We start from the raw sequence: 23,985 nt of genomic DNA on the forward strand, positions 1-23,985 counted from the left end.
TTCGATAAATTGTATCTTGAGAAAAAATTAATGTAATTAAAAATGTAATTCTAAGAAAAATACACAAATTTATTGTTTATTTAAATCTAGCGTAGACTTAACAAATCTTTACTCCATAAATAAAATATTAACAAATATCATTCGATTCCTCATATTTTGAAGGGGCAAAATTATTCACACAAAGTATGAATTACAAATTTTAACTGATTTAATTTTTCTAACAAAGCAAACTATGATTTCGAAAAAGTCCCGTTATAAATACGATCATTCGAAACTCAACTTATTTGATCAACAAGCATACACAACTGCGTGATTGATCTACCATAAACTTAACAAAACTTTACTCCATAATAAAAATATCCTACTATTCCTCATACTTTTTAGGGGCAAAATTATTCACACAAAGTATGATTTTTAAATTTTAACTGATTTCATTTTTCTAACAAAGTTACCTATGCTTTCGAAAAAGTCCCGTTATGAAACTCAACTAATTTGATCAACAAGTATATACAACTGAAGTCCAAAAAAAATAATTTTGAATATGCATGATGAGGGCAAATCATGTGCAGAAATCGGTCAATAGTGAATCAAAGTCCTTTTTCTATTTAAAGCATAATACTAAAACATTTTAAAGGAGAAACAAATCTTAAGAGCCGACCTCATACTGGAAGACCTCGCACATTGACCCTCAGTGATGAACGCTACATATTAAGAAAAATAAAAAAAGAATCAAAAAAATTACATTAACGCAAGTGGTAGCAGAAGTTCTTGAAGAGATTAATAAAAAAAGTCCATCCGGAAACAGTTCGCAGGGTCTTGGAACGTGTCTGGCGTAGCTGGCGGATGGCTCGAAGGAAACCACTCATCAGCAAAGTCAATAAAATAAGAGGAGTTCGCAACGGAGTATAAAAATAAACCACTTGATCTCTAAAGCAACGTTATTTTTAGCGACGAGAGTTAGTTCAACATTTTTCAGATGGATAGAAGGATTTGAGTCTGGAAAACCCTCAATACCGAATTCGAAAAAAGCAATACAGTAAGTACAGTGGCATATGGTGGTGGGAATGTATGTCAACAGCAGGCGTGAGTAATCTTGTATTTATTGATGGTATTATGGATAAATCACTTTACGTTATTATTTTAAAAGAAAACCTACACCAAGAGCGCAAAAACTGTGTGTTGAAAATAGCTTTTCAGAAAGATAATTATCCCAAGCATACTGTTTACGATGTGCGTATGTGGGTCATATACATATCTGCCTCACATTTTGCCAACACCACCACAGTCTTCAGACTTGAATCCCATCGAACATTTGTGGGATGAACTCGGTAGACGGGTCACTAAAATTAACATAAGCAAAACCCAACTAAGGGAGGAATACCAACTGCATTTGATTAAAAAGTTAGTTAAAATTAAAAAGGAATGCCTACTAAATATTAAAATTTTATGGAACTTAATATTTTATTTGTGAAATTGGGTTGTGTGAATAATTTAAATTAAAAATATGAAGAATTCTGTGATTTTTGTTAAATTTTCATTCATCAGGTAAAGTGGTCTTAAGTTTATATTAGTTTTAAGTAAACAGTAAATTTGTGTATTTTTCTTAGAATAACATTTTTAATTATTGTACATTAATTTCTTCTCAAGATACAACTTATAAAACGAAATATTAGTGGTTGTGTGAATAATTTTGTCCGTGTGTGTACTTATTTTGTCAACACTGCCTACGTTTTGTGCTTATTATTAGATCTTGCGGGTCTTGATACGCTGACAGTCGCTGATTGGTCCATCGATCATTTTTTGATCTCTTCTAGACCGGTTGCAATGTGGGCTCTGGTTCGACACACACACTTTAACTTTTGTTAGTTAATTTGTACGGTTCTTTAATGTAATTCAAAGTAAGAGTAATGGAAAATAAACATTGCGCTTTTCGTTTAACTCTTTCCGTCACGCTCTTTACTGCGACATAAATAATTTATTTTTTGTTGTTAATTGGTGAATATGGAATACAAGTAACATACGAATGCAAAAAAAAAAATATTTACCGTTAGGTTTTTGAGAAACAAGGTGGTCACCACCAGTAACCACCATGACTGAAGGGTACAAAAATTTATTAAAACTAATGCACCCAATTACTTCACTTTTTTATTTATTTTTAGAAAAAAGACAATACAAAATTTGGTAATAAATTTACAAATAATTATTTCTTGTGAAAATCTGAAAAACATGTCTTTCCTTTTCGGACGCAAAGTGGGACGTGGCATGTTCTGCATTGCCACATTGCCATACTGTGCGGACAGGGACGCTTTTGGTACTGCAAAAGGCGCATCTTCTAGGTGTGCCTCTAAGAGGTTGGTGTCGATTACTCTCTGATTACTCCCTGATAAATTGAGCGGCGAAAGTCCTTCAATGTCAACTCATCCAAATGAGGTCTGTTAATCAGAAGCTCTTTGTAAGCTATATAGCTATAACGCAGCAATCCAAGAAATGAAAAAAAATCGGTGCCACCACTTTTGGGATTTTCGGTCATGGAGTAACACGCTTTTAATTGATCGAATTTATCAGCGAAGTTCATATTGCTGTTGTATTTCTTTACAGCCAGAGGGCAATCGATCCTAACTGCACTTCCATCACGTTCCCTGCGAGTAACTTGTTCCACATCTTGAGGGTCTAGATAGTTCGAGAGAATAAAAATGGATCGTTTGTCTTTCCATTTTAAAAGGCTTATATTTGAGTCACTTATTTTATAGTCATGTTGACCTCTTCGCAATTGTTTATCATCTTTTAGTACTGGCAAAAACTTTCTGTTTGAGTTCACAGTTCCGCAAGCCAAAACTTTTTTTTTCTTTAGATGTACTTGCAAAGGGTACCCATTGAAATAATTGTCAAAAAATATCTTATGGTTTTCCCTTCAAGGCTTTCGCAAAAGTTTTTTACAACCTTGGCACCTAGATCTGTCTCCACAGAAGTACCCTTTTTACCTACATATATATCAAAATCCAAACAGTATCCCGACTGAGCACATTTCATCCAAACCTTGTAACCCCGCTTGATAGTTTTTTTCGGAGAGAACTGCGACCTTTGAATTTTATCATGCTTTCATCGATCGCGACACATTCGGATGGTTTATAATTATTTCTGAAGTTGCGGTGAAGAATTTCAGGCATAGGACGGACTATATATAACTTATCATAGTCTGGATGCGTTCTAGCAGGCATGAGATTATTGTCATTCAGATGCAAGCATTCAAGAAGCCAGCTGAAGCGATTCAGGGGCATACAAGAGGAAATGTAGGAGTCACGTAAATCAGGAGCAGAAGACCAGTAATCTTTGTAACTCGGTAGCTTTTTTATACCCATCACCATATTTATGGCCAAGAAAGTTTGTATTTCAGAAGGACTGGTAGGAGAAAAAGGTTTACCTTCTTGTGTTGCATATAGGTTAGTTTGAAAGCTTATGACCTCAACCAAGTCCTCTGACCAAAACATGCGAAACAATCGGAGTGGTGTTACATCTTCCAAGCTGATTATATGATCAGCAAAGCCCACACTCTCAACAAACTCGCCAGGTATATCCATAGAGAAGGTCCTTTTCCATTTAGGAGGCTGCGAGGTCGTAGAGCTAACAATATTATTCTGACTTACAAAGTTTGATAATGGTATGTCATCGTCGTCGTCGAATAGCTCTTCATGGATATTCTGTACATCTGCCCCACACACATCCAATATCGATTTTGACACTGGCCACTCAGGCGTGTCTAGATTTTCATCCTCATCGGAACTGGCTTCACTTTCAGGTCCTGAAGGTAAATCTTCATACAAACATTCTTCAATTTCCCTTTGCGTCAATGATCGTTGCATTATTGAAATAATTGCCTAAAATATTGTAAATACCAAAGAAAGTCCCACTCATAGTGACCGTATAAAAAAGCAAATTCTAGGAATACTTACGTCACGGTGGTTATTGTTGCTAACCACCACTGATTATAAAAAATATTCGTAAAATAATCGAAATTTAAGCGAGAAAGCAACCACTGTGTATCAAACGCACCACAAGAACTAAATTTGCACAAAAATCAAACCATAAATTGCGTTATTGAATTTTTTATGAATTTTTACTTCTAGCTTTCACAAAAACGCGCGGCCACGGATTTTTACTTTAAATTTCCTCAACACGTGGTGGGTGTATTTCTAGCTATTAGCACCCTCTTCACTTAAAAGGGAGCAATAATCAATATTCGTGCAAAATTAAAAACATAAATGTCGCCAACCGTCGTAAAAAAAATAAAAAATAGGTGGTTAGCAACGCTAACCACCGAGACGAAAAAAGTTAATAAAAGTTAATCTAACCGCTGGGTTAAGCCTCGCAGATACGTAGTGCCATTCTCTTTCTGCATCGAACTCCTGTATGGTAATAGTAGTCATGTGATCAGCTGTAAAGATCTAAAATCTTGATGGTTTGTTTTGGATCCAGGATAAATAAATAAAAGTTAACTAACCGTTTTGGCATTTGGAAACAGGCATTTGTGTCAAACGATTAATACTTTAATTGTACTACACATTTTATCTCAAAAAACCAATCTGTTCGTCCTATCGCAATTATGTTGGTTGAAAAGGAAGAGCCTCACTACTAGAAATTAGACCCTGCGACAGTTAAAGAAAGGGAAATATTTTTGGAATGTGCTACCAGAATATAAAGCACTGGTGCAAGTTTTGGAAAAACGTATTCAGGACATAGAGCCGTTTCGTCGGCTCACAAGCACAAAAGCAAATAACGCTCATCCAAGGGAAGGCTTTCCCATGGCAGCCGGTTCTACGTTACTGGAATGACTCGGGTTTTTCCTCCAGTAAACTAGCTCTGCATAGTGTACTGTACTCCACCCCCAAGCTATCGTCACAGGAGCAATTCTACTCAGCATATCTGCTCCAACTACTTTTCTTCAGAGCTGGTATTGAACCAAACCATGGACTAGAAGTATTCTACTGGTTAGGTGCAATAAGTGCAACGGGTGGTGCCATCTAACGACCTGCTCAGACCTTAAGACACATGGTCCACACGGTTTCTGGCCACGTGTTCTTTCCGCCACCAGACGGCCCCTGCCGCCACTAATCAAATTTCAACGGTTAGGAGCCTACTGGTGCAACACAACTCCCTCTCTGATCCACAATCTTCCTGCTCCAATCCCAGTGCGGGGACAAACCAGCAGCTCTTTGTCCCCCGTACAGTCTGTCCCGTATGTCAAATCAGGAAACCTGACATCAGTCATGTGCAATCCCTGCAATGGCTGGTGCCACTTTCGGAGGTGCTCTGGCCTGCGCACCACCCGTGAGTGGATGCGCGACTTCGTTGCCCAGAGCTCTGCATCCGCAACCGCCTCCTGTGGCGCGGCCTCCCGACAACATGAGGCCGCAACAACTACAGACAGTAGGATCAACGCAGACAACCTCACATGTCCTTCACACCCCGAGTTACGACAATACTCCCGAGGAGCTTCAAGTTACTCCAACTCAACTGCCACGCACTCATGAGCAAGATAGACTCACGGAATCAAGATAGCTGCGGTCCAAGAGACAGAACTGCACGTTAGCTCCTCCCTGATCACCAAGAATGGATACAACGTGCACAGAAAGGATCGCGAGCGAGACAACGGTGGAGGCGTAGCGTTTATAGTCCACCACACAGTGCTGTATCGTATCATCGATAAAGGCATCGACCGCAGGGACTACACCTTAGAATGTTAAGGTATAGCTGTCCGGTCAGCAGATGCCGAGCTCGAAATTTATAACATATACTAGCGGACCCTCTGCCTGCTTCGATAGGCATATCAAAATTAGAAATGAATAATGAACGATCGATTTAAATTCACTCTATGAGTATTTATTCTTTTTTTACAATATAAAATTAATTTTAATTTTAAACTTAAACTAACGCAAAGTCTTTTCGTAAACTACATTTTTTGTTTTGCCCTGAGTTGTGGTATAAATAAACAGAACTGATGGCTTTCCTACACGTGAACATGATACATACTCGTATAATTGTCCGTGGGAGAAGCATGGATATTCTAAGTCAATTCCGCATAATTCCAGCGATTGTCCTTGTGTTTTGTTTATGTGTTTGTTTTAATTTAATTTATCTTGCTCATTACGTCGTATACGTTCTTCAGGTGAATGGCCTAAACGTGATCTGGCTATACGTTCCCTTTGATTTTGGTTTTGAGTTTCTCGCTCTTCTTGTGATTGATTTTGCCTTTCATTTGATCTATTTTGCGTTCTACGCGTCCGACGATCAATATCATTTCTTCGCGGGCGTGGCATTTCTAAAATAAAGCGATGAAAATATAAATAATATAATTTTCTTTTTTCCATTGTTGAAATTAAATTTCTAATTCTTTTGGCCGCATAAGTTGATTTCAAATAAGTTAAAAGAAAATAATTGAAAAGTAATGAATTTAATCAAAAAAACATGAAGAACTCACAATGTGCATTAAAATTGCTAACAACAACAACGAAAACACCGTTTTTTTTTATTTTCACTGATTATTAAAATTTTACGCACAATATATAACAATGAAAAATGCACTTTAAAATTGTAGACCACTCACCAAATGGTTTTGATACAGCTGATTCTGTTGACCTCAGTATATCCAGTAAACAAACTGTGGTGAAAGTCCTTTATAAGGACCAAGTTTATAGTGGTGAAGTTTTAAGTACAACACAATTTTCTGTACGTACGGTTGCTCTTTGGCAAAAATAAAGTAATCTTTAGAAATCATAAAAAAAGTTGCAAATTTTAGAGAAATTTCTTAAAGAAAAACTAATACATGCATTTACTTGAATAAGTAAACACCAAAAGTATACTAAAATGACTATTTAATGGGTTGTTTGATACAAATTTATATTATTGCTCAAAACTCTCTGCGCGCTGTCGCTGTCTTTTTGTTTCTGTATCGCATCGCGGTGAATTCACGTTTTTTAGAAAGTTGGCAACAGAAGAAAATTGAAGAAAGTACATATTTTGCTCATATTTGCTATTTTAGTTGTTAAATGAAAATGTGTTTCAGGTATTTTTTAATCTTGCAACTATTCTTTGGCTTTGAAACTGCTTACACTCACAAAATAATCCAACTCGTTTAAACACACATACAAATATAATTATTTATTTTGGTTTTTCCACTCGTCAAAGCAGCACATAATGTTGCATTATTTAATTATTACCTAATGCAAACTTGTTCTCTTTTAACAATGATAATATTACTATGTGAAATCAAGTAAATATGCATTTTTGTATTATATCCTGAACATTTGCCTTCAGCGCTATACCAATGCTCGAACACTTGGAGCATGAAATTTACAGAAGTATTGTAACAGAAATCCTTGAGAGCGCTATTTTAGTTATACCTGCTTTTACTAAACCCCACTAAACCCCTCTAGCACCGCTCTCCCTCTGGACCCAACCTGTCGAAACAGCGAGTTTCCTGGCCCTATCGGTAAATGAGCTAGACGAAGATGACCGGTGATTTACACTACATTGACAGGGGAAAGTTAACTGCTACAACAACAACAACAACAATAATAATAATAAAACAACAGCCCTGACTCTCATTTACAGTCATCAGACCAATTTAGGTCGTTGCCTGTGTTGCTTAGGTAAGCATGCTATAATGTATTGCGCTGATTTAAAAAAAGATAACCAACAATGAAGGTTGAACTAAATTTAAAATTCAAACTACATATGTAAAAATTGTTTCAAAGCAAATCATTTTACATATGAGTGCCGATCATCTTACACCTGCTGGAGCTATTCACAGAAGCACCGCATATGACAGCTTGTCATCTCAACGTAGTAGCGTCGCTGCATTTCATACGTCCATACCACTGCATTGATCAAATCACCAGCGATGTTAAAACCTGCCTTACAGTTGATCTGCTAGCTACGGCTTATACTAAAGGTCCGTCTTTGATTGGACATTACACGCAACTTCAAGCATTACTCGGTAGCGGGTTGCAACCATCCTTCATAAGCGAGTATGCTATTCAACAATTAAGGCTTCGCATAAGCCATTTGTACATTTCCATTACCGGCCTTAATGGTCACAGCATTGGTGAATCAAAGGGTGTAATGATATTCGCTCTATGGTTACCTACTGAATCTGACTTCAGTTTCAATTGCTCTGGGCTCATTTTACCAAATTTGGGAAACCTATTACCACTGAAGCATGTCAATCCAAAACTCTATGTCGATTTTCTATCTTCTCTCTGCTAGTGTGTGTAGTAAATATGTTTCTTGGCTAGCCACTAGCCACTGATGAGTTGAGCAGCTCCGTTTAGCAATTGTGGAAATCCCATGAATTTGATGATATTCCTCCTAAATCTAAAATGACACAAGGCAAGGAGTTTTCAAAACCGCTGTTCAGCGAACCAGCAAACCTGACGCAAATAAATTTTTTTATTCTAAACAAGCTAGGCTTCGAAATGACCCCGAAATTTCCTGGCATAGTACTTAGCCTTAGGGCACATGGTGAAAGTATATAGTTGAAAACGTGGAGCTGAAATCTGTTTGCTATATTCCGCAAAATTCAAGCACATACATCTGTTGATTATTGGGCTTGTGTATGTGGCAACGACAAACAACACTGAAGACGCAGCATTTATGCCATCGCAACTGATGGAGCTTTTTATTTGGTGAAACGAACTACAGCTGCATTGTCAATATTATTAATGGCCCACACATCCTCTCATTAGGCCAACGCATACTGAAACAACTGTTATCTCGTTACCCACAATGCCATCAAATCAACCGCCGTCGCTTCTCGTCATTCTCCTCTCTGAGTATTCAAACCTTAGCAAATTTTTGGCAGTTTTCACATTTATGCAACGGTTCATAGCGGCGGTGTTGAAAATACCCCATGGTGTTCTGCAGGGGAATAGGTATGTTCAACACACACATCTTAATAATGAATTGAGGTGTCTGCTCATGAATAAGATGAGCAAGAAGAGCAAACAAATTTGATGAAGAGGGTATCATTCGACGGAATGGACGACTACGGAGTGCACGATTTCTTTCTGCATGTGAGCATTCTCCAAATCCTTCTGCTATAAGAAGGGTACACACTTGATATAGGATACAAATCCAATGTTCGCATCAGGACCCACCATACAACCTAAGTTCTTCAACATATTGATTTAATTTAGAACCTTTTCAGTCGTTGTACGGGCGATATGTGTAAGATGTGTAGATGTTTGCGGGGCTCAGAACTCGATAGTTATTTGCAGTGCTTCTTGACATGACTCACCACAGCAACCGGTTTAAGTCTTCAAACTTGATACAGTTGCTTATGCTACAAGACAAGCATCATTTTTCTCAATTCGTTCAATGCATCGATTAGCCATTTATGAACAAACAATTTACAGAGGTTTTAAGCTGAGAAAGTGGTGCTCCAATAATCCTGATGGAATCCACTAAGGCACTCGGCCTAACTTGGGATCCCGTGTCAGATTGACATTTTTCGTGTTTTCACCATTGCAGCCTTCATCAAAACACTGCGAGCGTTCAATAGACTGGGATGAAAGTTTGTATTTATTATTACATTCATCGTGGCTTAGTTTGTGTGCGGATCTTAGCCGCATACCGCAACTAAACTTTTCTCGTTTATCAATCCAGCGGACCAGGGTATGTGAAGCTCATGGTTTTAGGGGCACTAGCATCGAAGCATACGGAGCTTGTGTTTACGTAGTGTCAGTCAGCCAAGAAAGAAAACAGGCGCAATTACTATGCTCAAAGTGTCGTATCGCGCCCTTAAAATCTCGTACGGTTTCACGGCTGCCGTTTTATGTAACTCGTGTATCAAGTAACTCAAACTTTTCTCTGCCGATATTATTGTTGGTCTCATTCAGCATTCGTTTTATTCTGGATCCACGACGAACCATCAAGATTTAAAATCTTTACAGCTAATCACATACTTACTACACAGGAGTTGGTTGCGGGAAGGCAATGGCGCTATGTACCTACTAGGCTTAACCCAGCTGTTAGCGCAATAAAGCTCGCAAGAGCGAGTGATACGCACAAAACGCAGGCAACGTTAGCACTATCAAAATATGTGTCTATTTAGAGTGCTGTGCAGTTAAGGCTGCTGAGTTGCATATATCTTTAACATTCCGCCCTCCTCGTAAATCTTGTGCATCGATATGTTCCAGTGAGATCCATCTACCGAGTGAATCAATGTCACCATCGATAGACAAGGCGACCAACTCGGACTCGCTTCAATGTTGATTTGACAGTGCATATAATGACCGTCAGGAGTTAATTAATTCCTGAGTGTATGACTACAACTCGATCGAGAGACCACTGCAAAGGAAGAGTGCGTTCATGACAAAGTAAAACTAAATGCATATTTTTAAGATCTAGTGCGTCCGCTTTTATTTATAGCTCACTTGTATGTTAAATGTGGCAGATATTCGCTACTCTAAAGTCTCTAAACAGCCTGCTATATTTGCTGCAACAGTTTTCAACGCTTAAGCGGATTAGTGTAGATTTAGAGGTTTCGGGATCGCGGTAAGTGGACCACCCACCAAAAAGTGGCCGGGAGTAAGTGTCGTTAAGTCACTTGAGTTAAGGCACTCAAAGGCCTGCAGTTTAGTGCTGCCTCCACTTGCTTAAGAACAGTAAAGAATTCTTCAAAAGTTAGCGTTGCGCGCCCAATGACGCATTTCAAATGGTATTTTGCTTTTATATGCCACCGAAATTCGGAGATCTTGGTAATAGGAAGCACCAGGAAAAACCTCCGAAATTAACAAATCGAGCTGCCGCTTTCAACTGTAGTAATGCAAACGTTGCACATGTGGGAGCAATATCCTTCCTGTGAGAAAAAGCGCCTCATTGCAGCCAAGGATGCATCTGTGGCCAGGTCGCTGACGAGTCTAAGTGAACAGAGCGGGTAACAAAACATTCAAATAGTGCGATGTGAGCTCAAAGTAGAAGTGCCATACCATAGCACCATTACCTTAACCATAACGATCTATATGTTATCTATTATTGGTGCCATATCCACAAGCAGCTGATATTTACATATACCATCACATTTGTACAGTTCGAAGTGCCGCTACGATTCTTTCCTTGTTACAACCCACTCTAATCTAGTTTTCTGTAGGCTCGCTAGACTATGAGCTAATTTTATTTGCCCAATACATAGAAGATCATAGAAGCCATGGAACCAGCCTCCAATAAGCATGGCTATTCCTTGATATTTGAAGAAGTCTCTACCAAAGAAATATTCCACACGTGGTTGAATATCCGTTATGTTAGGAGCAACCAACGTTGTAATGCAAGTAGAATACTTCGAGTCTTGTGAGTGTTTAGTAATATTGACAGTAAAACCATCAGAGGCGAGGTTGACATTACCAAGATCCGGTAGAAGTCTTGGTTTTGCACAACTGCAGTTGCTGAGCTAGACGAGATATAATAATATGTACCTGCGACTGCAAATATGGCAAGACATAGTACCTGCGTTGTTCTTAACATTGATGACAGCATTGGCCAGAAGCATAACCTCAGGACTGAGATTATGAGCAAATAATGCGGTTGACGGTGTTTGTGAGATTACAGCCAAGGAGTGATATGCATCTGAAGTTGAAACGATTTGCAAATTGTTTTGCGGTGCTACTTGTGATTTAGAGGAGTCAATATGTAACAGAATATGGTGCTTGGCTCCACATGTACGGCATAAACCAGCATTGCACGCTCGAAACCGATGACCTTTTCTGTGGCAGTTTAAGCACAAAGCAAGCTTTTGACCTCCTCAAGAAACGAGAGCATGCATACATAGCGTGGTATCTTCTGTCAGAAAAAACACAGCCAATGCTTGAAACGTTAGTGGCAATATATGATTTTCTACCATGGTTAGTATTTCTACAATATTTCTTGCGACTATTAGAGTACAAAAACCATGAGATGAGACTGATACCGGAATGGGAACTTAAACCAAGAAGACTAAAGCGCAAAACACCCACAGATCTTGGCCGTACTGTGATATAAAATAAAATATAATAATATAAAATTATAAAAAACTATGTATTAGTGTCGCAGTCTCCTGGGGAGAACATGGGGTATTGACTCCAAAATGATTCATTGGATGTATACAATGATGATTCGACCAATCATTACCTATGCGTCCCTTGTTTGGTGGCCCAAAACCACACAAGAAACAGCCAAGAAATTACTGGCAAGTCTTCAAAGGCAGGCCTGTTTGTCTATAACAGGTGCCATGCGAAGTTGTCCTACAACTGCAATTGAAGCGATAGTAGGATTATCCCCACTGCATATATTCATATGGAAATGTGCAGCTAGAAATGCACTAAAAATGCAAATCTTGTCAAATAAGGAATACAATGACTTTGGTCATATGAGTATTCTAAGAAAAATACCGGATAGGGATATTAGCTGTTCAGTAACAGACTACATGATTCCGAAACGGGTCTTCAATAGAAATTATGAGATAATTATCTCAGACCGTGATGAATGGGAAATTGGAGGACCTTGGGTTAACCCAAAAAGTCTGAAATGGTTCACTGATGGTTCAAAAACAAATACTGGAGTTGGTGCCGGGATCTTTGGACCCAACACAAAAATTTCAGAACCCATGGGCAAATGGCCCAGTGTCTTTCCAGGCCGAAATCCAAGCGATTTCGATCTGTGCACTGACAAATCTAAAAAGGGGTATCAAAGGGGCCCACATAACTATATATTCGGACAGCCAAGCGGCACTGAAAGCACTAATGTCTCATTCTTTGGAGTCGAGACTAGTGGAAGAATGTGTAAACAATCTTCAAAAATTAAGTACAAAAAATACGGTTGTACTTTGCTGGGTTCCAGGTCACTCTGGAATCGAGGGTAACGAAATTGCTGATGAACTGGCAAGGGCTGGATCGACATCAGACCTTATAGGACCAGAACCATATTGTGGTATCAACTGGGCGGAAGCTAAATCTAGGGTAGACCAGTGGGAACATACTCTCAGAATAGCTTACTGGGAAGATAATCTGAAACTTCGTCAAGCCAAGAGGTTGGTTAGACCTTTTACCTACAAAAAGGAACTGATTAACTTACGGAAAGTAGATATCAGGAAAATAGTAGGCTTTCTTACGGCCACTACTATCTAAACTATCATCTTAACAGAATTCAACTTCTCAGGGACACTGAGTGTAGACTCTGTTTTGAGGATGATGAAACAACGGAGCACTTATTGTGCGAGTGCGTTGCACTGGCTAGAACCAGAATGCAAACTTTCCACCGTGATCAACTGGATCCGGAAGAAATAAGGAAAGCTCCTATTACAGATATACTAAGGTTTATACGTACAGCAGAAAAATTGTTGGAAGAACATGGCTTTCAACCAACTCCTTTCCAAAGGCAGAGAACAACTAGGCAAACTAGAACCTGATGTAGTGGTCGGGTAACTTTCGCGGATGATCAGAAGGATCATCCATATTAAATTAGGTAGCTTGACACAAAAGATCTTTTAGGTCGCAGTGTCGGTCATTGGACCACCTACTAGGATAAATTATTATTATTATTATGTATTAGTAAAATTATAACTAAATACCACCAAAGACAATAATGTTCTCTTTCAAAGGGAAGGGACATTTTAATTCCAAACCCTAACACCAATTACTTATTATTAATATTAACAGATCGTAATTTATAATGGAAATAAAAAAAAAAAAACAATATTTTTCACCTGAGAACCACGCGAATGTTTTGCAATAAGACACCGAAAATAAGACGCTTACTATTAAATCGTTTGTTAAACCAACCTAAAGCTCTTCCTTCCGAGAGCGGTGACATACTGCTGGTCGTGCGGAAGGAGTGGATGCTCAATGTTGGGCTGCTTCGGCGAAACCTGTTGACCGATAAACTGCTTTTCCTCTTTGGAGTTTTGGGGGCTATTGTCCTATGAGAAATAATCTTTTTAATTACTGGGTAATATACTTCTTTTGTTATAGGAGGGGTTTTTGTGCATTGGACGGTACCAATGGTAACCACTGGAGGTCTATTATCTGAACTGAAGTACACCTTTTTATTCGGCATAATTTCCACTCGTTTGGGGGCAGATTTTCGTTTCTGATGGCGATTTAATCATCAACTTCGAAGTTGCGTTGAGTTTCCACTTATATCGCTTGTGAAGTATTTTGAGGTATTATTTTTTTCCATCTTTTGGAGGAATGTTGATGGACGGCCTTTAATTTTTTCCATCTATTTATGATCCCTAGATTAGTATCTTATAAATTGGGTTCGGCGGGTGTTAATAATGGCGTACCTATTATGGTTCTAAATTTTTACTCCTGCCTTCCATTGTCCAGACGTGAACGCCCCCCGCCCCGCCTCCTGGGCGGTTGAAATGCCAATTAATGTTTTGGTGTCCAAAATTAGCTATTACTTTGGTTTGTAGCGTTTTAAGAAATTCTCGGCGATCTTTGAGTAATAGTTGGGAAGCTCCTACGAAGTTTGTTCCGTTTTTCGAGTAGAGATCGGCGGGATATCCTTGCCTGGAAATGAAACTTGCAAATGCGGCCATGAAAGCTTGTGTCGTAAGATTGCTTACGGGTTCGAGATGTATGGCCTTAGCTGCTTTCCCAATGTAATTTTTGATCTCCAGCGAAATTAATTCCAGTGGCGGCAAATGGAAAAGTTATGTTTGTCCTCTCAGCTGGGAGTGCCACCATAACCAGAACCAGTTGATTGCCGCCGTGTAGGGTTATTATTAGAATTATCTTTTTATTAGAATCATCTCTTTATAAGAACCAAGAATTATGTATACAACGATGGAAGTGAATATAATATTATAAGCAGAGTTGCATTTAAATGGATTGCATAAAGGTTGTTCAATGTTTAACCTCAACACTCTTCCCGAACAACATTTTAATATAAAGTAGATCAAATTCAAAAATTTCAAAGTACTTATAGCAAAAACATTAATAGTTAAGGTTACAATATCATTAATTATGAGTTGAGGAAAATTTAAAGGAGCAGACTAATGCTAGTTAATATTTAATAAACAAAGTTCTTCTGAATGAAATATATGTTTAGGAACGTCTTTTGTCAAAATATCTGCCAGCCAGCAGTGGTTGGTACATAAGACAACTTTATCATACCACTCTCCAGGTTTTGACGAATGAATTTGCTCTTTATGTCTACATGTTCGGTACGAGCTGAGTACGAATTATTTACTGCAACTTGTCGGAATAAAGTACGATCGTTTTAGTTGCATTTGGAATCAGCTTGTTGTAATCGTTGCATGGCTCGCTTCTTGAATTCCTGCAGTCAAAGATAAGAACTCGGCTTCAGTTGATGAAAGCGCATCTATTCGTTGTCGACGGGTACACCAAGAAATAGGACTTCTTTGGTATTGGAATATGTAACCTGTGGTGGAACGTCTTTCATCTAAGTCGCTACCCCAGTCTGCGTTGTAAAAGCCCGTTATGTCACTTTCTTCTTTGTTGAAAGTGAGATCATAATGCATGGCACCCTTTAAGTAACGCATTACCAGCTTGATTGCGGTCCAATGGGCTTTAAAAGGTTTGACAGAAAAACGACTTAATAAATTCACAATGAAACATACATATGTCAGGACGCGTAATTTGAGAAACAAACTGTAAACACCCAATCGCTTGCATATATGGTACTTTCGCCATCTCTCGTTGTTCGCCTTCGTCAGTTGGACACATATTAGAGCTCAAATTTTGATTTAGATCTATTGGAGTAGACACAGGATTGCAGTCAGCCATGCTAAAACGCTTCAGCATGTCCTCAATATATTGTGATTGATCGATTGATATTAAAAAAAAAATAATAATAAATAATTGGCGCGTACACTTCTGTTAGGTGCTTGGCCGAGCTCCTCCTCCTATTTGTGGTATGCGTGTGGATGTTGTTCCACAAATGGAGGGACCTACAGTTTCCAGCCGACTCCGAACGGCAGATATTTTTATGAGGGGCTTTTTCATGGCAGAAATACACTCGGAGGTTTGCCATTGCCTGCCGAGGGGATATTATGTCATTGAATTTGTCTCTTGTTACGCGTATGCCAAGAACAGATGAAACTACACCAATATCTTTCATCTTAAATCGCGATGACAGCTGCGCTTTTAGTTCGTTCAAGCTTTCCATATTACTTGCGAATAACAATTCGTCGTGAATATAAATTGCCACAAACAACAGGTCGTTGCCTGAGGAGGGATAATATACACATGGATCCACCTCACTGCGCGTAAAACCAATGCTAATGAGGTCTTTGTTGAAGTTATCGTTCCACAATCGGCTTGATTGTTTTAATCCGTATAAGGCCTTTTGCAGTTTACACACGCGACCCGAATTATCGTCGAACCCTTCTGGTTAAGTCATATATATTTCGTCTTTCCGCTCAGCGTTAAGAAAAGCAGTAACTGCATCCACTTGGTGGATGAACAAATTATGTCTGGCTGATAACCATGTTTATTTTCGCATAGAGAACTTATTTCTTCGTTAACGGCATTTTTCCATTCGTCTGCATATGCACTGCTGATTGCTTCCATAAGAGTTTGAGGTCGTCAGAAATGAAGTGTGTTACACAATACTTGTAATCCCCCTTATTTCCTTCAATTCTCTTTGAGCGCCTCATAACTTTCTAGCCTACTGCTTCAAGTTCCTCGGAATCACTTTCACTTTCATAATCAGTAGAATATGTACTTGTTTTTTCATGGTCCGATGAGTAGTTTTATTCTGCTTTCTGAATGTTTGATGAATTGTTGCAATCACTTTCGATCTGCCGCTCAGGAGTAACATGCTCTTTCTTTACGTTCGAAAATTCACTACATTGTCGCCTTCCTGAATCGAGATTGTTATTTATGTCGCATACAATCGGCCTTTTGAATGAACAATCTTTTTGATCCGAATTAGCATTTTGCGTTTCGTTAAAAACAACATGAGGGCTTATCATAATATTTTGAGTTTTAGGATTAAATAGCGATATGCTTTTGAAGTCTTGCAATATCCAAGCATGATGCATTCAACCGATCTCGCGTCGAATTTTCTACGCTTTTCACGCGGCACGTGTACCATGGCTTTACACCGAACACCCTAAGATGCTTTAGACTTGGTGTTTTATTCGTCCACATTTCTTCTGGACTTTTCACGTTTGAACCGAACGGCACATGATTTAGTAAGTACGCTGCGGTGTTTGCGGCTTCAGCCCAAAATTTATTTTTTAGTCGCGAATATATTATATTAACATAAAACGTACTTTTTCAACGATGGTATGATTAAGTCTTTCTGCCACACCAAAGTACCTTCTGTCATCAAACAAATAGTCGTCGCATTCGCATATCGGCACCTACATCACCAATGACAGTTATGATTTCGAGGTTGTAAAAGACTTCGTTTATTTAGGAACCAGCATTAACATCGATAACAATATCAACGGGGAAATCTAACGTAAAATCTCTCTTGCCTACAAGTGCCACTTTGGATTTAGTAGGCAACTGAGTAGTAAAGTCCTCTCTCGACGTACAAAACTAATATTCTATAAGGCTCTCTTCATGCCAGTCGCATCGTATGGCGCAAAAGTTTGTAAGAAAACAACATTCCATGAAGCGTCCCTTGGAGTGTTTGAGAGAAAGATTCTGCGGAAGATCTTTGAACCTTTACAGCGAATACAGATCCGGTGGAATCGTTGGCTGGGTCATGTCGTCCGAATGGAAACATACGCTTCGGCGCTGAAAGTATTTGATGCGGTATCAGCTGGTGGTAGCAGAGGAAGAGGAAATCCTCCTATACGTTGGAAGTGTTCGATGGAGAAGTACTTGGCTTCACTTGGTGTTACTAACTGGCACCGGTTAGCACGAGAAAGAAACGACTGGTGCGCCTTGTTAACCTCGGCCAAAACCGCAAAAGCGGTTATCGCGCCAATCAAGAAGAAGAATATTACGACGTTTCCAATATTAAGTAGGGTGTCATATCTGGCAATGTTGATATTACTACCCGTATCTAATAATGCTGAAAACCTATAACCTATAACCGTTTATCTGCGGAATAGGGACGTATCTTTGCACGCTGACATCGCTTTGGGTTCTTCTTCACCATCGATTGCTACATTTACTCTTTTGTTTTCTTCCTTCCCTTCTGCTCGCGGTATCATCTGCGCTCGTCCATATTGATCTGGCTGGGAATCTTCATCAATGAGTATAGTTACTCCAATAAACTTTCATTTATTCGCTTACGCCTATTCTTTAGTCTACTATGAGTTTCGTTTGCGTTAAAATTAACCCCGAATTAAGGACCTCTGACTACTCTCTGACTTCTCACGAATATTATTGCCGCATTCCTAAATACTGTTTTCCGTAGATAAGTTTTTGCAATTCGTTCCAATTGATGACAGCTGCAACCACTAATTAACGACAAGTTGCCCACACCCCGAGAATGATGATAATTGATCTTCGAAATCGCGAAGACTAAAATAATTCCGCACTGGATTTTGTGCATTAGCTCATCTATTTTCACAATCTTTACCCGAATCTAAGGGTGCGGCCAGAGTGAACGCTGAAAGCCGAGCCGAGATTGTCAGTGCGAGAAAACTGATTACATACAAGTCAATACAAATAAGCTTGTGTATAACACAGTGAGCGCCGACAAGAGCAGAGAGCAAAGCCGATGAGTGCGAGAAAACAGTTTCAAAGCGTTTTGCTCGCTTTTTTGGATTGTTGATGTTTACTTTTTAGAGTGCAGTTGTGTTTTTAACACACTTTTATTAGGTCGGGTTGTATGTATGTGTGTATGTATGTATGTATGTAACGGAATCTTTGAGCTTAATTTTCACTGGCTTCTAAAAATCTGATCGACTTGAAATTTTGCACACCTATCAAGGAGCGATGACAATGCAATAATTTGATAAAAGTTTTCCATTTTCCTTATTAGGATTGTCAGGATTAATATTTTCTTTTTTTACCTGTGGGCAAAAAGTAAGGTGAATTTGGTTGTAAAATGAAAAATCTTTATTTATTCTTGTAAATCAATTTCATCCCCTTCAAAATAATCCCCTCTCGATAAAATACACCTATGCCAACGATTTTTCCAATCCCCGAAACATGCCAAATAGTCCATTTCCGGTATAGCCATCAGCACCTTCTTCGATTCAGCTTTTATCTCCTCCTTCGACTCGAAACGCGTTCCCCGGAGTGGTCTCTTGAGTTTTGGGAATAGCCAGAAGTCACACGGAGCCAAATCAGGCGAATACGGTGGTTGCGGAACGATATGCGTGGAATTTTTGGCGAAATGGTCACGAAGAACGAGTGCAGTGTGAGACGGTGCATTATCATGATGCAAAAACCAAGAGTATATTGTTGAAATTTAGCTGGATATTTTCTTAAATCATTATATAAATGATGAAATTCACCAAATTCATTCCTTTTTAGTGTAATTGGATGTTTTCCAAACTCTTTTGTGTTAATAATTGCATTAATCACACTAGGAGAAGCAAAATACTCTTCATCAGATGAATCCATTACCGTGTACAGCGATTTTATAAACACAAATGAACAACAAAATTAAATGACATAAGAGCAAAACACATGGAATAAACAGAATTTCAGCGCTGATTCTCGCATTCACTGTGTTATATACAAATTTTCTTCTCGCATGAAAATAAGCGTCAATAAGCTCGGCTCGGCTCCGCTCGGCATCAGCGTTCACTCTGGTCGCACCCTAATCTTACATCAGCGCCTCCATCTCTGGAGTGGCCGAAGTGCTCTGAAAGAGCATCCTGCAAATCACCTTTCTGCCCCTGGTCGGTAACCACTAAACTATAAGATTTTTCTTGAGACTTTTCAAATTCAGTTCTAAAATTTCGTCCATGTCCCTGTCGATGTCCTTTACAATATCAAGTACAATATAATAGTAAGTAATTAAGTAATATTCAAATCAATTTCATATTTTATAAGTGAATTACTTAACCCTAATCCCAAGTCCTCATAAAAATATCTGCCGTTCGGCGCGGGCTTGAAACTGTCGGTCCCTCCATTTGTGGAACAACATCAAGACGCACACCACAATTAGGAGGACGAGCTCGGTTAAATACCCAAAACGGGTGCACGTGCTAATTATATATGTATATATACAATATATAATACATATGTATATGTAATACCATGACGTTCCCTTTATCGATGGGTCCTTCGCGTCCGGCGCATATTTCTACTATATAACACCAACAGAAAATTAGAAAAAAATCATAAGGTATCTTCTAAGCTTTAGCTAAACATATACGAAGAGATTTTTTCAAAGTTTTTTATTTTAATAATATTTTATCATAAAAAAATGGTATGAAACATGCACCGTGCAGTAGTTTCATAAAAAAACTCATGCTTCAACGAATTTGCCGGACACGACATCGACATGGGATTAAGGTGCCAACGACATGGGATTAATAAAATTCTTAATCGAGTTTTGATATCTATTTAATCAAGTTTTGATATCTATTCAATCAATATTTGCCACTTCAGTTAACCTGTTAAGTGATTATGCCGTATATATGCGTCAATTTCAAAAGTTCATTTTTTAGTTAATGTCGTATATGTGCGTCATGCCGAACCGGTTTAAAGTTATTAAAATTAAGAAAAAAGCGAAAATTTTCCTGTTGTTTTGACATTATAAAGTAAGCATGAATACTGAATTTCCTGATAATCGTTCAGCCAACGCGCACGGTTAATCCAATATTTGGCTGAAAACCGGTTTTGCATCGACAGTCCATCGTATGTCGTAAATACGCGTCTTCACTTGAAATTAATTCAGCACAGTAAATCGAGCTGTCTAGGAAAAACTAATCGCTTAACAGGTTAAAGCATGATAGTCTTAACTCATATTTTTACTCAAATTAAATCTGTATAAAATAGACTCCTATGAATTGACTGCAACCTGTTGTCACTAGCTCGTCCTTTAAAACTGGTTGATCCGACCTCCGTCAAAAATTGCTAGCCCTTTAACATTTCGCTGCCTTCTACATACTGAACCAATTTGAATGTCGGCGCTCGATTGGTTGCTTGCTATGACGTTGACTTCGATTTTGGTTATTTCTTTAACGTTAAAGGCTTTTACACAGGTCTTCAAACGATTAAACCATTCAGCTATTGTAGCTCGCATGGTTTCCACGGCGCCGTTGCTCGAACCAAAGATTATTTGAAACTATCCAAAATTCTTTTGAGGTCTTCGAAAGGCCATGTTCTCCAATTCTGAACACAAACTGCAGGGCAATGGAATTTAGATCTGAACTTCCAGACGGCCAATCTTCTGCGACTATGAACTCAGAAATATGGGTTTTAACCACTGCTAGGTCGTTTTTGCCTTATGGGCTGGAGAGGAATCTTCCTGCAAGATCCCACTCTCTACACTGAAGAGAGTGCTGCTCAACTGCTTCAACACGTCTTCTAAGACATTCTCCTGGCACACTTTTGCCCCGGTCTTAACCACTTTTTCACAGAAATAAAATGGCTGGTAGGAGACCACAATGAACCCTTGAAACAAAATTTTTTGCGTCTTTAGAAGTTTTATCATAGATTTTGTCGTTTTGCGTGTGCCACCGAAGAAGCTGCTTGAATCTGTCGAGCGTTTATTCAAGCGCTTTGTCAAAAGATGAGCAGTTGAGCGACGGATGCTTTTCATGTGGAGATCATCTCCAATTAGTCTTGCCATGGATCTGGTCGATAAATTAATTTCCCTGGGCATGATTTTCTGCTTTCTAAGGGGATTTCTGCAAATTCTTTCTCGAACAGCTTTTGTGGCTGTACTGGTTCCAAAATCGCGAGGATGACCACTTCTGTTTCTGTCTGTCACTTCAGACGTTTGGGAAAAACCATTGATCGGGAGGTAAACAAATATTCTCGAAATATTAGGTTTTTTCATCAATTCGTAAAACTCACTTGCACTTTTACCACACTGCAATGCGATTTTCTTTAACTCCCCACTCGATTGCTAACAAAGAAAAATTGCCTCGAAACTGAGTATAATTTATGAGTGACAATGCATTCGAACAAAAGCAAAAATAACGGAACTTTTTTCTTCGAATTTGTTCACGCCGTATGCATTGTAACATTTTTTACAGAATGAGTACAATACATCAAAATATAGCTTTTAATATTGGCCTGCGCGGCTATGGAAAAAAAGATCTTCATACAACATACAAAAGTATCTGTCATTCGGAGGCGTAGTAAAGCGCTAGTCCCCCTCAATTGTGGAACAATATTAAAATGCACATCATTAAAGGGAGGAGGAGCTCCTCGCCCTAACAACCAACAAAGAATGTACCGCCAATTATACATTTATTTACATATTTGAAATGAAAACGGATCAGGTTTGTGTTGATTCGGAAAAATCTACTTACACCAAGTGGAGACACACTGTCACTGCTTCCACTTCACATATACAGCCTTACCTTGTCCAAAGGCGTGTGGAATAAATGGAGTGCGTCAACAGTCCATATTTTCCAGAAAATTGCACAGCTAGATTTTGGTATTTTGTCACTTTTCACATATTGTTATAAATTAAAAATACACCTTTTTTTCTGAAATTATCAACGAATATTTAAAAAAATCATATTGTTGCAAAGTATAAAATGTTTGAAAATAATAACGTAAATTCCATAAATTCCTTTTAAATACACAGAAACTCATCGAAAAAGCAGGTTATAGTATTTCACTAAAGACTAAATGAAACTCCATTATTTCTTTTTACGTATTAACTTCCACCTATATATCTAAAATAAGTGTCGAACATCACAGTAGTATTTGCTTATCATTTGCAATAGGGGTGCAAACATTTATAAATGCAAAACTTTCGTTTTAATACAGGCTTCGAATAAGCCCATTCTATAATTGCAAATTGAAAAAAGTTTACCTAGTTAAATTCGTTTGTTTCAATTTTTTAACATTATATACCCCTAAAAGAGACACTGAGTTATCAATCACACCTTAGTTAATACATTTCGCTCACCCTATGGCAATGGCTATATATCAAAATGCGTACTGCCATATTTATTTTAGAATAAATTCATGCTAAGACTTACGTGACAATAATTTATTTTGCCGAAATTATATAATTTGATTAGCTTCGCATTTCCATTTTAAATGTGTAAGTCAACGCCAAATAACACAAATTATTATTTAATGCAGGCTTGGAGATAATGAGATATATGTGGATAGTAAATGGATTACTAGTGGGAGTATTGGATCTCGAGATGCTGTGCTTATGTTTCGTCCAAGTCTTTTGGAGCAGAAGTCTACAGAAAATTCTTTGGCAAATCAAGCAGAAACTTCAGATATCCATTCGAATATGGAACGCTCTAAAGATCTATGCGATAACGAGTACATGTCAACATCTAAAATATTACCGCAGTCTGCTCAAATATCGGTGAACACAAAAACCAAAAATCCATCACCAAATCAATTAGAAAATAAAACAAAAAATTATAACAAAGGCCTACCTTCCATAAAAGAAAATGTTAAAAAAAATATAACGATACAGAAACATTTTACACAAAATTCACTGCAAAAAGAACAGTCCAAAACAAATAAGCATTTAGATAGCTCAATATTTGTTGTTGATGAATTTGAAGTAGATGATAGCAAGCTGAGTCTAATGGATAGCAAAAGTAATGTGAGACACGCCAATACTCTTGAAGGTGTGGATGAACTAAATGACTTTAGTGATGATGATGATCAAAAAGATGTTGTACATTCACCTAATATGCCAGCCCTTAAAATGAAAATAAAGTATAAATTTATACAAACTGAAACAAAGCTTTTAAGAAAAATTTTTATTGGTCATGGTTTGTCGGAGGCAAAAGATGATGAAAATTTCAGCATTCTTTGGACGGGAATACACGTAAAACCGGATATATTAAGAAATCTTGCGCCTTATCAACGCGTCAATCATTTCCCAAGGTAAGAAGTCTTTTTTCGTTGAATTTTG

General features: G+C 38.2%; 1 protein-coding gene across 4 annotated transcripts in view; it reads left to right on the forward strand.

Annotated features, from left to right (window-relative positions):
• Nucleotides 1–23,985, forward strand: part of LOC128871859 (tubulin polyglutamylase TTLL5) — a 94,106-nt gene that overhangs the window by 49,151 nt on the left and 20,970 nt on the right. For all 4 annotated transcript variants that reach the window (XM_054113985.1, XM_054113987.1, XM_054113986.1 and 1 more), the window contains one exon: nucleotides 23,187–23,957. In XM_054113985.1, the coding sequence (XP_053969960.1) occupies nucleotides 23,187–23,957 (771 nt within the window). The remainder of the gene's footprint in view (nucleotides 1–23,186; nucleotides 23,958–23,985) is intronic.

The sequence above is a fragment of the Anastrepha ludens genome, chromosome 2, assembly GCF_028408465.1.
Source record: "Anastrepha ludens isolate Willacy chromosome 2, idAnaLude1.1, whole genome shotgun sequence".
Lineage (NCBI taxonomy): Eukaryota > Metazoa > Arthropoda > Insecta > Diptera > Tephritidae > Anastrepha > Anastrepha ludens.